The 15,031-nt window shown below is 35.7% G+C and overlaps 1 protein-coding gene across 1 annotated transcript in view; it reads left to right on the top strand.

Annotated features, from left to right (window-relative positions):
- The window catches only part of TFAP2D (transcription factor AP-2 delta), a 58,916-nt gene that overhangs the window by 28,070 nt on the left and 15,815 nt on the right, over positions 1–15,031 (top strand). Inside the window, exons 6-7 of the mRNA XM_055574657.1 lie at positions 4,852–4,993; positions 9,554–9,667. Coding sequence (XP_055430632.1) covers positions 4,852–4,993; positions 9,554–9,667 — 256 coding nt within the window. The remainder of the gene's footprint in view (positions 1–4,851; positions 4,994–9,553; positions 9,668–15,031) is intronic.

The raw sequence follows: 15,031 nt of genomic DNA, 5'->3' as shown, positions 1-15,031 counted from the left end.
ATTATCCAGTGAATAATAATGTAGAAGTATCTTTAGTACAAACTAGTTTTATATATTTATTGATAGTTGTCTAAAATATATTTACCTCTAAAATACAGTAATTGTAAAGGAAGAAAAAAATCCTTAATGACTGGATAAAAGGTTGAAATCAGATGTGTTCATTTCTATTTTAAACTACATTTAGATGCGAAGGAAAAGAATATATGTACACATGTGGCTGATTTCATGTTTGTTGTACAGGAGAAACTGACACAACACTGTAAAGCAACTATACTCCAATTTTTAAAAATCTTTGAAAAAGATGCATTTAGATCTACTTCAGGTAAAATAATGGGGAAACCCAGAATGTCAGGAAAATGAGCAATTCACTTTCTTCATAAAACATTTTTCCATTAACTGCCCATTTCTGGGCTGCATCAATAATTGCCATTTACATTTTTCCTAATATTTACCCTTCAGTTTTTTTTTTTTCCTTTTTGCCTTACAGTGTGAAAAATGAATGCCCTGAAACCAGGGAGCAAATTCTCTCTTTATGTTCTTCCCGTATTCTGTAACTTTGCTTGTACCAACTTTTGGAGAGAGATCCTCAACATGGGTCGTCAACTGCTACTGTTCCTGCTGAAAAATCGAAAACCCTGAGTGGTTTCCCCTTTTTTGGAAGGGGAGGATGGCACTCCTTGGCCTAGAGAGCCTAAAGCCTTGCACTGAGAATACTCTAAGCTCTCTTACTATCCCCATGTAACCTACTTCTAAAATAGTAAGTCTTGCAATGGCATGAAATAACAATGGAGGTGTTCGCCAAAGTTACTGTGTTGCTTCGGTGGTTTAAAAAAGTGGGGGTGGGCTAGCACTGGTTTGTCAGGTGGCACAATGCATTGAAATAAAGGAAGAGATTAAATCCACTTTGGAAAACAGCCACCATGGGGCAGCCCACCTCGTCATGCCCAGAAATGAGGCAACAGCAGCCATGTTTGCTGTATGGGATATAGCCCTTCAGGGATCACTGTCACCCCAGGTTACTGCACCTACTTGTTCACATGGGTACTTTGTCCCCCCACAGAGACAGAGACGCTTGTAGATTTTTATTGTTACCAATCAGTTGAATCCCCCAACGTCTTATTCACATGCTTTTCTGCTCCCCCCATTTCATTTTTCTTAAACCTGTTCACTCTATGATGCCTGTGGTACAGGATTGAACTATAGATTTGTCATTGTTCCTGAATATCGTGTGGCTTTTAATTCATGGACCCATTTAGTCATTCATTCTTGGGTTTTCACACCCACAGCTTTGTGGCACAGTCTACACCTTTTAACTACACATCAGAGTGTCTTCACTTGCCACTTCTTTTGATGTAGGACCCCTGTACATCCAGTAACAATGTTACCTCACAAGCAGGAGAAAGCAGTAAACAGAGCTAAGGGAAGAAAGTGCAAATGTAAATAGCAGCTGTTCCATCCAAAGTGTTTTTAAAACTTCTCCACGGTGAGAGCTTTGCATAAAATGACCCAGATCCCCAAGAATCAGGTTTTAGCATAAAATTTAAGAGGCATGCTGCCATTCCCCTGTATGCACTGTTTCACTCCTCCTTCTATTGCACAAACAGTAGAGGAAAAAAATGTACATATATCCATATATATGTGTGTGTGTATATCTATAATAGTCTCTTAAATTTTTATTTAAATATCAATTTCTGTGTGAATATCGCAATATGAAGATGTATCAATTTAAATAACTCAACTTGCTCTACAAGGATGAAGTTATAAAAGGTGTTTGTGTTAGTTGCAAAATACTTCTGAGTCCTAAGGTCACATGAGTTTGTTCTCTGGTCAGGTGCTATAGCCATTCTTTGCTGGGTCAAGCTTTAAGATTGTTTACCTCACATTTGAAATTTCTTGAATTATCTCCCTTCTGTCATTTTCTTAGCAAAAGTCATCATCCTACATGGCATTACAATGTCCTTTTTTTTTAAGATTTTTTTTAATGTGGGCCATTTTTAAAGTCTTTATTGAATTTGTTGCAATATTGCTGCTTTTGCATTTGGTTTTTTGGTCACGAGGCATGTGGGATCCTAGATCCCCCACCAGGGATCGAACTTGCACCCCTTGCATTGGAAAACAAGGTCTTAACCACTGGACCTCCAGGGACATCCCTACAATGCCCTTCTTTAAAAAAACCTTTGTGCCTTCTGTCAAATAAGCACACATTTTCTTTCCTAATTGGTTAGGGTGATCAACTCCTATGATAAGCACTTTTAAAATATTACTCATACCTTGCAGCTTTATCCAAAAGTGTGACCCTCCAATAATTAGCACTTCCCAGGCTAGTCAATATAGAGACCTTTTTTATCCATTTTGTCATCTTTCTATTTTGAATGGAGGAAAAATGATGTTTTCTACCACATGAATATAAAAGTCTTAACTTAAGACCTGCCACTGCTTTGAAACAGACTAAGGGGAAAATTATGACTGGATCATTCACAAAGCATTATCTGATCTAGCATTTGACCACATTATCATATTTTTATATTAGACTCTTCCAAGGCCTAGAACAGGGCTTTTCAGGTTTGGGGAATGAAAAAAATTGTTAAAGACTCAGGGAATGAATGAAAAGGATGAATTGCAACATTCATGTCTCATAGTAGCATAAATAAAATTTAAACACACTTGTATAAATGGAAGTCTGATTTTGATGTATGGTTAATATTTGTACACATTGAAACTTCAAATCAGGGTATTAACTAATATCTGCACAGTGACAGTGGAGCTTTCCATAGGCTAAGTGTGCCTTTCTGTGAAATAAACAAGAGCAGGAACCCTACCAATTTCCATTAGCTCTGTGGGCGTAAATCACATAACTAAACCATCATTAAAGAACCCTTCGTCTTGTTCCTTTTTCTTCTTAAGACAGATAAGGAAAAACCTTTGAGATAGAAGCTTTTAGGGAAAAAAATCCCACAAACAAATATTGAACATTATTATTTACATTTTTGCAACTAAAGATCCTAAGGGAAAAAAATGTGTCTAAGAAAAATTTAAGGGAAAAGTACTCTCAGGATTATATTTTTTCAGCTCTATACTATCCTAAAATGTTTTCCTGTTTTCTGTTGTTGATAATTTTGGGGTCATTTTTATAAATATGAGCTTCCCAATCTGAAAGATTAATATTTCTCTTTTTTTCTGGAGGGAAAAAAATAGTATCTTTACTAAGGGATGTTTCATTGAAATTAGTTAGCCTATTATGTGTATTTATCTATAAGCTTTTCCTCCTTCTCTGTAGTAATATTAATCGTTTTTATTTCTTCCTGGTATTGATTTATTGACTACTCTTTATTCTATGAATATAAAACAGAATCAAATACATTGCTTTGGCCAATCACCAAACGAGTGACATGAGGTTTGACACATCAAACCTGACTATTTTTTAATTTCTTCATGGCAAAATTTGATTGACTGTTTGGTCACCTTTCCATGAGTACCACCTTCTTCTCCTCTGAAAATCTTTTATCTCTAATAGTCACTTGATACTTGTAATACAATATGACAGCATTCATTATATACAATATTAGAATAATGTTAATGAACATGTACAGATTATAGATAATGCTTATATAGATGCAATATAATTTATGAAGTGCTACTAAGGTGTTTTCTGGGTTTATTGTTGCTGTGACTACTATCACTGATATGATTGTCATCTTCCCAGAAACAGGGACAATCTTTGGTGTCTTTTTATACCCCCTTTACTCCTGCCTAGCATTGCACCTTGAGCAAAATAGATGCTTAGTACATATGTAGCAAGACCTTGCTTTTTTAAAGTTTTAATGGTCAAGTAAGAATTGGCTTGATTGAGTTTTTAAAATACTGTTGTTTTCCAAACTGACAGCCGTGGCCAAATCTTACTTTGCCGATAAGTCATTTTACCCTTTGTCTTAAAAGTTTGCTCAGGGTTTAGATTATATGAAAGAACAAACATTATTCATCATTATACTGTACTTTAAAATATTATTATTTCTAATAATGTACTGAAGAAGCACTGTACATAGTGCTAAAAGGCACTGAGGCTCCCCATAAAGCCTGACAGCGCTAGTTCTGTAATTCTGCAGTATGCTTTCTTTAGCAACATAATGTTATGAAATTGACATAATTCGATTATTTGCCTTTCCAAAGTGTTCCAACTTCTTTGAAAAATTATGTGGACCCTTTGTCAATGTTTTGATAGGTCTCATGGAAAAGGCAGTGAAGTGAAAGTGAAAGTTGTTCAATCGTGTCTCTTTGCGACCCCATGGAATTCCATGGAATTCTCCAGGCCAGAATACTGGAGTGGATAGCCTTTCCCTTCTCCAGGGGATCTTCCCAACCCAGGGATCAAACCCAGGTCCCCCGCATTGCAGGCGGATTCTTTACCAGCTGAGCCACAAGGAAGCTATTATGGAAGCCACAAGGGAAGATATCATGGAAAAGATATCTGAATATTTCAGTGACATTGAGAATAGGTTATAGGTTGAGCAGCAACAAAATGACATGCCCATAGAGCTTTGTGCCCAGGGCGCTAAAATGTAGGATCTCTAATGTCCGTCTGGTCTAATGGTCAGCCTTGCGGGGAGTCAGAACTGCTTGACGGTGGTTCCGGTTTTCCTCCTACAATTTTCCACATACCCCTGCCTGGTAAGTAACTTCTGTTTCTTCACCACCCACCCCCCCAAAGCTCCTTTCCTCTTGGATTGTTTACAATGAATAGGAAAAATGATCCATTTGACCCACAGCCAGGAATGAGGCTTGAGGAAAGAGAAGGTGTTCCTCTTGTTGAGTGTGGACATCAGTGAGAAACTGACTTTTATTGTCTGCCAACAGGGGAGGCGTTACACTTGGCTCGAGATTTTGGCTACACTTGTGAAACAGAGTTTCCAGCAAAAGCAGTAGGAGAACATCTTGCCAGACAACATATGGAACAGAAAGAACAGACAGCAAGAAAAAAGATGATCCTAGCCACCAAGTAAGCAGAATGGGGAAGCCTCTGTGTGCTTCATCCTGTTTTTTCATTTTCTTTGAATGAGGGAAAACAGTCTAGAAAACACCCATTCTCTAAAACAAGAGGGTCTCCCACACCAGCAGCTAGATGTATTAAACAAGGACCTCCTCAACATGGTACCCGTAGCAAGATTTGCCAATTGTATTAGTGATGGAGCTACCATTGACCCTGATGAAAGTTCTTAGAAGACCTCTTCAGAATAACAGGAACTCTTAGGAGAAAAATGTGTTTAGAAGATGTAAGTTCCAGGCAGATATGGCAGTTAGTTGGTATTAAACATGTAATTTGGTCTAAGCCACTCACTGTGCCATAGTAAATGAGGATAAAGATCTGAGACATTAGAAGTGTTCAGGGAGTGTGACAAAAATTGAGGACCCAGATACATGAGAGGTAACAGGGAGACCTCTGGGATCCAGGATTGGCGTCAGTGCCCTCATTTTTTTCCTGTATGTGATTAAGCAAATGATCACTGTACTGTCCCAGCTTTCTTGTGATATTGTCAAAAAGAAAAAGAATGTACGAGAACTTATGCAAATTGTAAAAAGCTCAATTAAAATATGAATTAAGATAATGAGAGAAATGATGCAGAAAGGAGGAAGCTTGCATAAGATGATTCCATATTCCCTCAAACTTGAAAACTTTTTGATAATTAAAGGAAGAACTACCATTTACTGTGTGAAAACCCAGTAGAAGTACTGCTTAAGTACTTAAGTACTGCTCAAGTCACATTCAGATTTTTAGACCAAAATCTGTCAAGTGGTAGCTAATTCTTGTTCTCTTCTCTTTACTAAAATAAGTTATTGCTACATATAGACTGTTAATAGTCTTGTTTAATTTCCTAACTCTATGTTCAGATTTTAGAACTAATAGTTCCAGCTGATTAACTTATCATTTATAAATTAGTTTCTTTTTTATTTTCTTTTTTTAAATTGTTTTATTTTATAACTTTACAATATTGTATTGGTTTTGCCATATATCAACATGAATCCGCCACAGGTATACACGTTTTCCCCATCCTGAACCCTCCTCCCTCCTCCCTCCCCGTAACATCCCTCTGGGTCGTCCCAGTGTAAGCCAGAAAGAAAAACACCAATACAGTATACTAACACATATATATGGAATTTAGAAAGATGGTATAAATTAGTTTCTTATTTGGGGGAAACTTCTAAAGAGAAAGTATATGCTAGATAGCGTTGGAAACATTGTTTCAAAAAATGATCTTATGATATGTTGGCTAAAATGTAAATGGTCTCAAAATGCATAAAACAAAAACTAAATATTCCTCCTTCTACCCCATCCAATGAAAGATAGGTCTTTTTTAAAATGTAAGGTTTTATATGGGATACCCAACAGGCTTGCCCAAGAAATGCAGACCCCTCATTTGGTGTTTGTGCTGCTCATGGCTGTCACTGCTTGGGTTTCAGATATATTTACTCATTGCTTTTCTGAGAGGACTAGATAGCTCTCTCATCTTGCCCCCAGAGAGAAGGGAAACATAAGGTAGGGCAAAAGAAAAGACAAAACAAGGAGATAAAGGGGAAAGGAATAGCAGAAAGAGAATGAAGACCAAGAGTTAGAGAAAGAACGTTGTGAGGGATGTAGCATTTGGACTTAAAATTTTGAGATGAGCTTTGTGGCGGGGAAGTTCCTGATACTTGTTAGTGAAAAGACCTAAACCTCGATTTTTTTGTGCTGTTATCTCCCTGGGCATCTTCACTTCTGCCTTGTTTCTACTCTTTCCCTCTTCCAACAGTTTTGGACTCAGAGGGGACTTTATCCACCATATTTCAGATTTTCCAGAAGGAACTCAACATTGCTACAAAAAACCCTGAATGAATTTTGTGGCCAACCCAACACATGTCATTTGTTCATTTCTATCCTTTCTATCTATAATCTCAGGAGACTATAACAATTTGTTACAGATTAAGAGAAACCTATAGTGCTAGAAGTTAGGTCCCATCTTCTAGGTGTTCCCAAAGCATTGTAACTGGCAGGATTTTACAGATTTCCCAATATGTATAGCCATGTGATAACCTCTGAATGATACTATTATCCCCCAATACTAATTACCCAAAGTAAAACACCTTCATATTTTATACCTCAAAATCACTTCATTGTGGTTTTATCATGCATATTCCAAGAATTTCACTCCCTGATCCAGAGAAATCCTTCTTGTCCTCCTTCTTCCAGAAATGTCTTTATAACTGTCCACCCCTACCATCCACAACAGTGCTACCATTCCAAACACAAGTTCCATTTTCTTAAGAATTCCCATCACTCTGAGTGTTTGGAAGCCAGTTCATTCAAATGGATGCTGAGATTTTATTTTCATAGAAGTAAACATTAGAAGAAGTTAGGAGAAGTAAGGGAAGCATCAGTACTTTCATATTTGTCAAAGTTATACAGAGACATCTGTCTTATAGTAGTGGATTCAATAAGGAGTAGTATTTCCCTGTTACCTGGGATCTAAATAGTATATATTATTTTAGGTAATATTTTGAACTTTGATTTCAAAAAATATTTCAAGAACATGTAGTTCTCTTTGATCCCTCTGCCCATAGCTGGACATTAGCAGACCATTAAATGTTAAGCAAGAATTGAATTCACTAATTCAAATTACCTTATTTTATACAAGAGTAGATAGGCTATAAACATCTAGAAATTAAGAAACAGACAAAATAATTTGTCTTTGTGGTTATATATATCCATTCCATCTTTTTTTAGACCTTATGAAGAATTGAAGAACCAGAGACTATGCAGTCATAGCAAATGTACTAAATACAAGTAGTCATTAATATAAGTAGGTGAAGTAAGGAGAGTTTTGGAATTAATGCCTTTCTGGAACATATTAGTACATCCAACATGTGTTCTGAGTAGTTTCTCATTTTTCCAGCAGTAAAGTACTGGCTGTTTTCAAATAAAATGTTCAAAGTTGAAATGAAGTAGTCTATATGGATATTCATTACATTCTGATTAGTTCACCTTTGTTCACAAGACTGTGACAGCTGTATCCAAAATATATACAAAATTCAAAATTCTTTAGATGAGAGACCCAGTTACTGATCTGCCTTGGCACATTGGGCTGCATATTTTTTTTAACCTCTATGAATAACAGATTCTGTTCTTTTTAATTATATTGCCAAATATACAATTGTACGAAGGGCTTGTTAAATGCCCTTAGCCTCCTAACTCCTCATAGTTCCCAGGGCTTTGTTGATTAACCAAATATTTTGATTAATTAGACAGTTATTTAAAGAGAGGAATAGAAATGAGTTAGACAGTTTTGGGAATCGAAAAATGTACCCGACAAAACATTTATTTGATTTATGAAAAACATGAGTAAACCTCTTCATTGAATTTAGAATTCAGTATGATTAACACTAATCTGTGTTAGGGTAAAGCTAGGGAGTTTTAATTGATAGCGTAACATTGATGGTCAAAGGAAAAACAGAACTTTAAATTCAGACATCAGCTAAAAAGTTATATCCTTAAGGACAATGACGTAAGTGATAAAGTTAGAATTTATGATTCATCAAAGATCATCTTGTGCATTACATAATTCATAATGTGACATTTTGCTTAAAAAATAAGAATATTTCTTACTGTAGCTTCATAAATAACAATTTAAATAAGAATGAAATCAAGCATAAAAATAATAACTCAGTAACTGTCGTAAGATATAATAATTGCCTAAAGGAAACCTACAAAGTTGTCATCTGTTTTTAAGTCTGGAGGCTCTCCTAAGTCAGTGAGTTAAGAAGAAGAATCAAACATCAAGGTTGAAATTCTGAAACTTCTCTGGATACAGCTTCATGTGTGATGTACTTGAATTGCTTAGCATAAGCTAAATTTTTCCGTACTTGCTTTTTCCTCATTTCTTCCTCAGCTTTAACTTTATTGTAACTTGTTCTATTGTTTAAACAGTACGGCAGTTGATTTGCCAACTTATAAATTAGTTTATTCAATTATCAAAAATATTCAAATATCCTAATACAAGAACTAAAGCAATGTTTTAACCTCCATTTAAATTTTTTGATATATTTAAATGATCATCTTATAGTACTTGAGACATAGTTGCCATTGTGAACCTCACCTGTATTTTTTTATGTTTCTTTTTAATAAGAGAATAATTGCTTTACAATATTATGTTATTTTCTGCCAAACATTAAGATGAATCAGCCATATGCGTGCATATGTCCCCTCCCTCTTGAACCTCCTTCTCACCTCCCACCCCTTCCCACCCCTCTAGGTTGTCACAGAGTGCTGGGTTTGAACTGCCTGCATCATTATAGCAAATTCCAACTGGCTGTCTATTTAACATATATTAATGGATATGTTTCAGTGTTATTCTGTCAATTCGTCCCTCCTCACCTGTATGTTGTAGATGGAACTTCGGAGGTTGTTTTGTGAAATTTTATCAAGCCTTCTTTTAAAAGAGAAAACAAACTTTTGGAAAGATATCATGCAATGAAATTAAAACCCTGTTTAAAGAGTTCAACCTTAATTTTGAGTCTTTCATTTTAGACAAATTTGTAAAGAATTTCAAGACCTCTTGAGCCAAGATAGATCACCGCTGGGATCCTCCAGACCCACTCCAATTCTAGACCTTGACATTCAGAGACACTTAACACATTTCAGGTAAGACTGGTTTTCCAATTTGGTTGGATTCCCCTTTTTAAAAAAACTGTTTCTTTTGTATTGGGGGATAGCTGATTAATAATGTTGGGATAGTTTCAGGTGCACAGTGAAGGGACTCAGCCATGCGTATACATGTATCTATTCTCCCCTAAATCCCCTCTCATCCAAGCTGCTGCATAACACTGAGCAGAGTTCCATGTGCTATACAACAGGTCCTTGTTAGTTATCCATTTTAAATATAGCAGTGTGTACATGTCCATCCCAAATTCCCTAACTATCCCTTCCCCTCCCCTCTGTTGACTCTCTTTTCAATTGTTAGAACAGTCTTTACTAACCTAGGCATGTTTGTAGTCCTGCCACAGTTCCATTTAGAGATAACATATATATTTATATGATGTTGCCTGAATTTTTTGAAATTCCAAGCATCTGAGATCAAATTGTAAAGATAAATAAAGCATAAAGCACTTTGGATTAGAAAATTTATATTTTTGTGTGACTTCCAAGAGTTTGTGACTTTGAGAGTGAGCACTATTATTTCAAACAATAACACTTTCAGATTAGGATACTGAAATCCTTTAAGCAGTTCTTTATCTTGATTAGATAAATTGTTGAATGGACAGATGAATTTAGTAGGCTATCATAGACTGATTTTTCCAGGACTATGTTAATGATTTCTCTGCAGTTAGAAATTGTACACCTCAGTTAATGGTTCTTAAGCTAGACCACAAAAACATATTTTAAAGAACCCAGGATTATTGAAAGCATATCTTTAATTTTCTGAGATACTTTGAAAGAAAACAGACTATTTTTCCTGATTAATTTATACCCTGAATGCAATGTGAAAAAGATTGTGATAATTTTTCAGGTGACTTCCAATTGTAAAACTCTAGAATTCTAATGCCAACATGGTATTTCTCACCAATTAAAATACTTATCCTGTTTTTTTATTACTATCATTTAGTTTTTTAAAAAAACAATGGAAGTTTTTGATACCTCTCAATGACTATAATGCCTTTGAAGATGATATTCCATTATATAAAGTAGTGAGTATTTAAGTAAATTGGAATTTTATATGCAAGTCCAGTTCAGTTCAGTTCAGTTGCTCAGTCTTGTCCGATTCTTTGTGACCCCATGAAACTGCAGCACACCAGGCCTCCCTGTCCATCACCAACTCCCGGAGTTCACCCAAACTCATGTCCATCGAGTTGGTGATGCCATCCAACCATCTCATCCTCTGTTGTCACCTTCTTCTCCTGCCCCCAATCCCTCTCAGCATCAGAGTCTTTTCCAATGAGTCAACTCTTCGCATGAGGTGGCCAAAGTATTGGAGTTTCAGCTTTAGCATCAGTCCTTCCAAAGAACACCCAGGACTGATCTCCTTGAGAATGGACTGGTTGGATCTCCTTGCAGTCCAAGGGACTCTCAAGAGTCTTCTCCAACACCACAGTTCAAAAGCATCAATTCTTTGGCACTCAGCTTTCTTCACAGTCCAACTTTCACATCCATACATGACCACTGGAAAAACCATAGCAATTTAGAGATTGTCAAAAAAGAATATTTAAGTTTTCATGCATCACAATGCTCCTCAAGATGTAACAGATACATCTCTGAAAACTAAACTTAGAATTTATCTTCTAAAAATGAATCAAATGTAGTATATGTTCCCAGGACTTTTTTCCTACCATTCAATTGGATTAGTGAAGGTGAATGTGCTAAAATTGGAGAAAGTATAGTGCCCAGAGGTAAGAGCAAAAGGTTTTGGAGTCAAGAGAACTTGTCTTCAAATCCAGACCCCTAGTACATTTGATCTGGGTTATCTAGGATAATGTATGTATTCTTCTCAAGCTTATCTTTCTCTAGCTTTAGATGGAATAAGAACCCCTCCATTATATAGTGGCAGTGGGCTAAAATGAGAAAGTGAACATACAGTAAGCATTTGATAAATAATACACTGTTTACTGCACCACTGATCCAAGTTTAAAGGTTTCTACTATCATATCTGTACAAATATTTTCCATATTTTTATTGGTGTACATAATAAAAAGATAATTTCAACAGAAGTTCAGTTCAAAACTTAATAATTTTTATACAAGTTTAATTATGGATTTAAGGAACTTTGTTGAGTTACGAATTTACGCTAAGAAGGAATTCACTGTTCAAATACAGAGAACTGGGGCTCTCTGTCATGTCTATTAGGTCATTTCCAATCACAGATGTTGCAGCTTTTATTGGACAGTGGTCTGTTCTTTATCAGGCTCAAAACAGACTACACATCAATGTGTAAATTGAATATCAGCAACCATTTTTTTGTTCAGCATAGGCACAATCTGCTGATTTGTTAATAATTTTTAGTCACTGCCAGCTTAATGTCTCAGGACTCTTTAGAGAAAATGTTCATTGCTACACTTGGGCTGAATGTTTTCTAGTGTGTTTTATATGCTATTTGGTTCCTACCCATGCAGAATATGATAACAATCTAGCCTAGAATTACCCAGAGAAACTAATCTGATGTTTCCCGAAGAAGAGCTAAATGTATGGTAAATTACCCCCTCCTTATTCTCAGTTTAAAGAAAAAAGGGAGAGATTACATTTGGGGTATAAAACTCTCGAGAGGATGTATGGCTGCAGATTCTCAATCACAGCAATTTGAAATGTATAACCATGTCTTAAAACATTCAACATTACCTGGTATATCTACTTATAAAAGTATCACGTATAAAATTTTGGTGGTGTTATTTATATGCTGAGTAATTAGCCATCAGAAAGTTTTAACTCTCATTTACTATACTTTTTTAATGTTTGTCAGATTTTTTCATTTATTTTGCTTTAACTACATCCCAGATTATTTATTTAGATGAAATCTTCTGGATTTCATAATGGCAGATAGTATGACACTAGAAATCACTTAACCAAAATTTAGCCTATAGCAAATTTCCTAAATTATATCATTTTTAAAAATGTGATTAAAAAAATAACCACACAACACAAAATTTACCATCCTAATGATTTCTAATTCAGTAGTATTCAGTATAGTCACATTTTTAGGCAAACAATCTCCAAGACTTTTTCATTTTGCAAATCTGAAACCCTGTAATCATTAAACAACAAATTTCCCCTTCCTCCCAACCCCTGACAACCACCATTCTACTTTCTGTCTCTATGAATTTGACTAAATACTTTGTATAAGTAAATTGGTAAGTATTTGTCTTTTTGTGACTGGCTTATTCCACTTTGCATAATATCCTCAAGGTTCATGTATGTTGTAGCACATGTTAAATTTCCTTCCCTTTAAGACTAAACGGTATTCTTCTGTATGCATAAACCACATTTTGTTTATCCATTCAGCCATTAGTGGATACTTGGGTTTCTTCCACTTATTGGCTATTGTGAATAGTGCTACTCTGAACATGCATGTGCAAATATGTCTTGGAGAGCCTGCTTTCAATTTTTTTATATATATGTCCCCAGTAGTAAAATCACTATGGCATATGGTAGTTCTATTTTTAATTTTTGAGAAAATGTCATATTGTTTTCTAATGTGGGTGTACCATTTTACATTCCCACCCAGAGTGCACCGGGCCCCCACTTGTTATTTACCATTGTGGTTTGATTTGGGGGCTGGGTGGTAGTTACCCTAGTGAGTGTGAAGTGATATTTCATTGAAGTTTTGATTTGTATTTCCTTAATGATTATGATGTTAAGCATCTTTTAATATGCTTGTTGGCTATTTCTGTGATATCTTTGGAAAGATATTTATTTACATCCTTTGCCATTTGTAAACATGATTGCTTTTTGTTGTTCAGTTGTTGTTCTTTATGAATCTGTATATAAACCCTGTATTAGACATATGATTTGTATTTTCTCCCACTCTGTAGGTTGCCTCTTTATTCTGTGGTATTCTTTGATGTACAGAAGTTTTGGATGTAGTTCAATTTGCCTATTTTTACTTTGGTTGCCTGTGATTTTGGTGTCATATCCAGGGAATCCTTGCCATTTCCAGTGTCATGAAGCTTTCCCCCTAGTAGGTTTGCTTCTAAGAGTTTTATAGTTTTAGGCCTTATGTTTAGGTCTTTGATCCATTTTGAATTAATTTTTGTATACAGTATAAGATGTGTCCAACTTCACTTTTTTGCATGTCTTAAAGAATTTTCTTTTAAACAAAGGGTTTAAACATGGTTGACATTTCCAATTAAAATCCAAATTTAAGTTTCCTGCTGTAAACTGAATTTAAATGTGTGTTTTTTGGTTTTTACTATGCATTTATTAAAAGTAGCCTCAATAAAATATCTTAATAGGACTGTAAAGTCCAGCTTGTTGACTGTAGCTCTTAAATGTGGCTTCATAGTGGAATTTCTCTTGAAGCTTTTTAAAAATCTTGAAACCTGATGTACATTCTTAAAGATCTGATTTAATAGGTCAGGTCTCAGATTGGAGTCAGGCATCTGTATAATTTGCAAAATCTGAAGTTGATTTTCATAGTTAGACAGCTTGAAAGAGCCACAGTCCTAGGATATTCCTAGGCTATTAGCTTTTATTCCCTTAGAAGAAAAAATAATTCTAATTCATTTTTAAAGTGACTGAGGATCATGTAAAGTTCTATCTTGTACACTAGTGAATTAAAGGAATTCTACATCTGTTATCTTACTAATAATCTGGGTAGCAATGTGTTAGTGTAGAGGGTATCTATTTCATAATTTCCTGGTAGTGGTAACTTTGACAGAAGCATCAGCTCAAGAGAAAAATGACTTAGAAAGGAAGTATATTACATCTGACATTGAAAGCAGTCCATTGGGAGAGACTGATTTCCATTGTTTTTGCTGAGTGCTGGCTCGGAATGAGTGCTGGCTTGGAAAGAAGTAAGGAGACAGTGTAATTAGACAGGCATAGAGACAACTCTGGTAGCATCAAGTTGTGCTACACTATTTTATTTGATCAAAATCTCCTTCCCAATGTGAACTTCTTGAATTACACCTTCCAGGGTGGCTGCTTTGATATCTGGAGAACTCTGGCTTACTCTCAGCAGATTGAATATGTCCAGGTAGAGCTAGGAAATGAACTGGCCTTGTGAAGCCCAAATAACTACTTCCAGTTTTCTGTGGTAGCTGACATATCAGGGTGCTCTGGGAAACTGGGCAGAGCAGTGACCCTTCTGCTGATTGACTCACAGCCTGGGATGCTGCTTGTTTCTATCAAAATGACAGGAGGCAAGTTTATTCGTTATTTGTAATTTACTGAGTGCCATCCAAAGTGTATATTGCTTTAGAGAACATAGCAGACACCACACACCTACGGGAAAGGGGAAGACGATTGATAAAAATCTGCAGACGTCCCTACAGACACCATTCAGATAGAAACCAAAACCCT

This window comes from Bubalus kerabau, chromosome 3 (assembly GCF_029407905.1).
Source record: "Bubalus kerabau isolate K-KA32 ecotype Philippines breed swamp buffalo chromosome 3, PCC_UOA_SB_1v2, whole genome shotgun sequence".
Lineage (NCBI taxonomy): Eukaryota > Metazoa > Chordata > Mammalia > Artiodactyla > Bovidae > Bubalus > Bubalus kerabau.
Note: the sequence above shows the minus strand (reverse complement) of the source record. Positions and strands in the feature narration are given on the sequence as shown.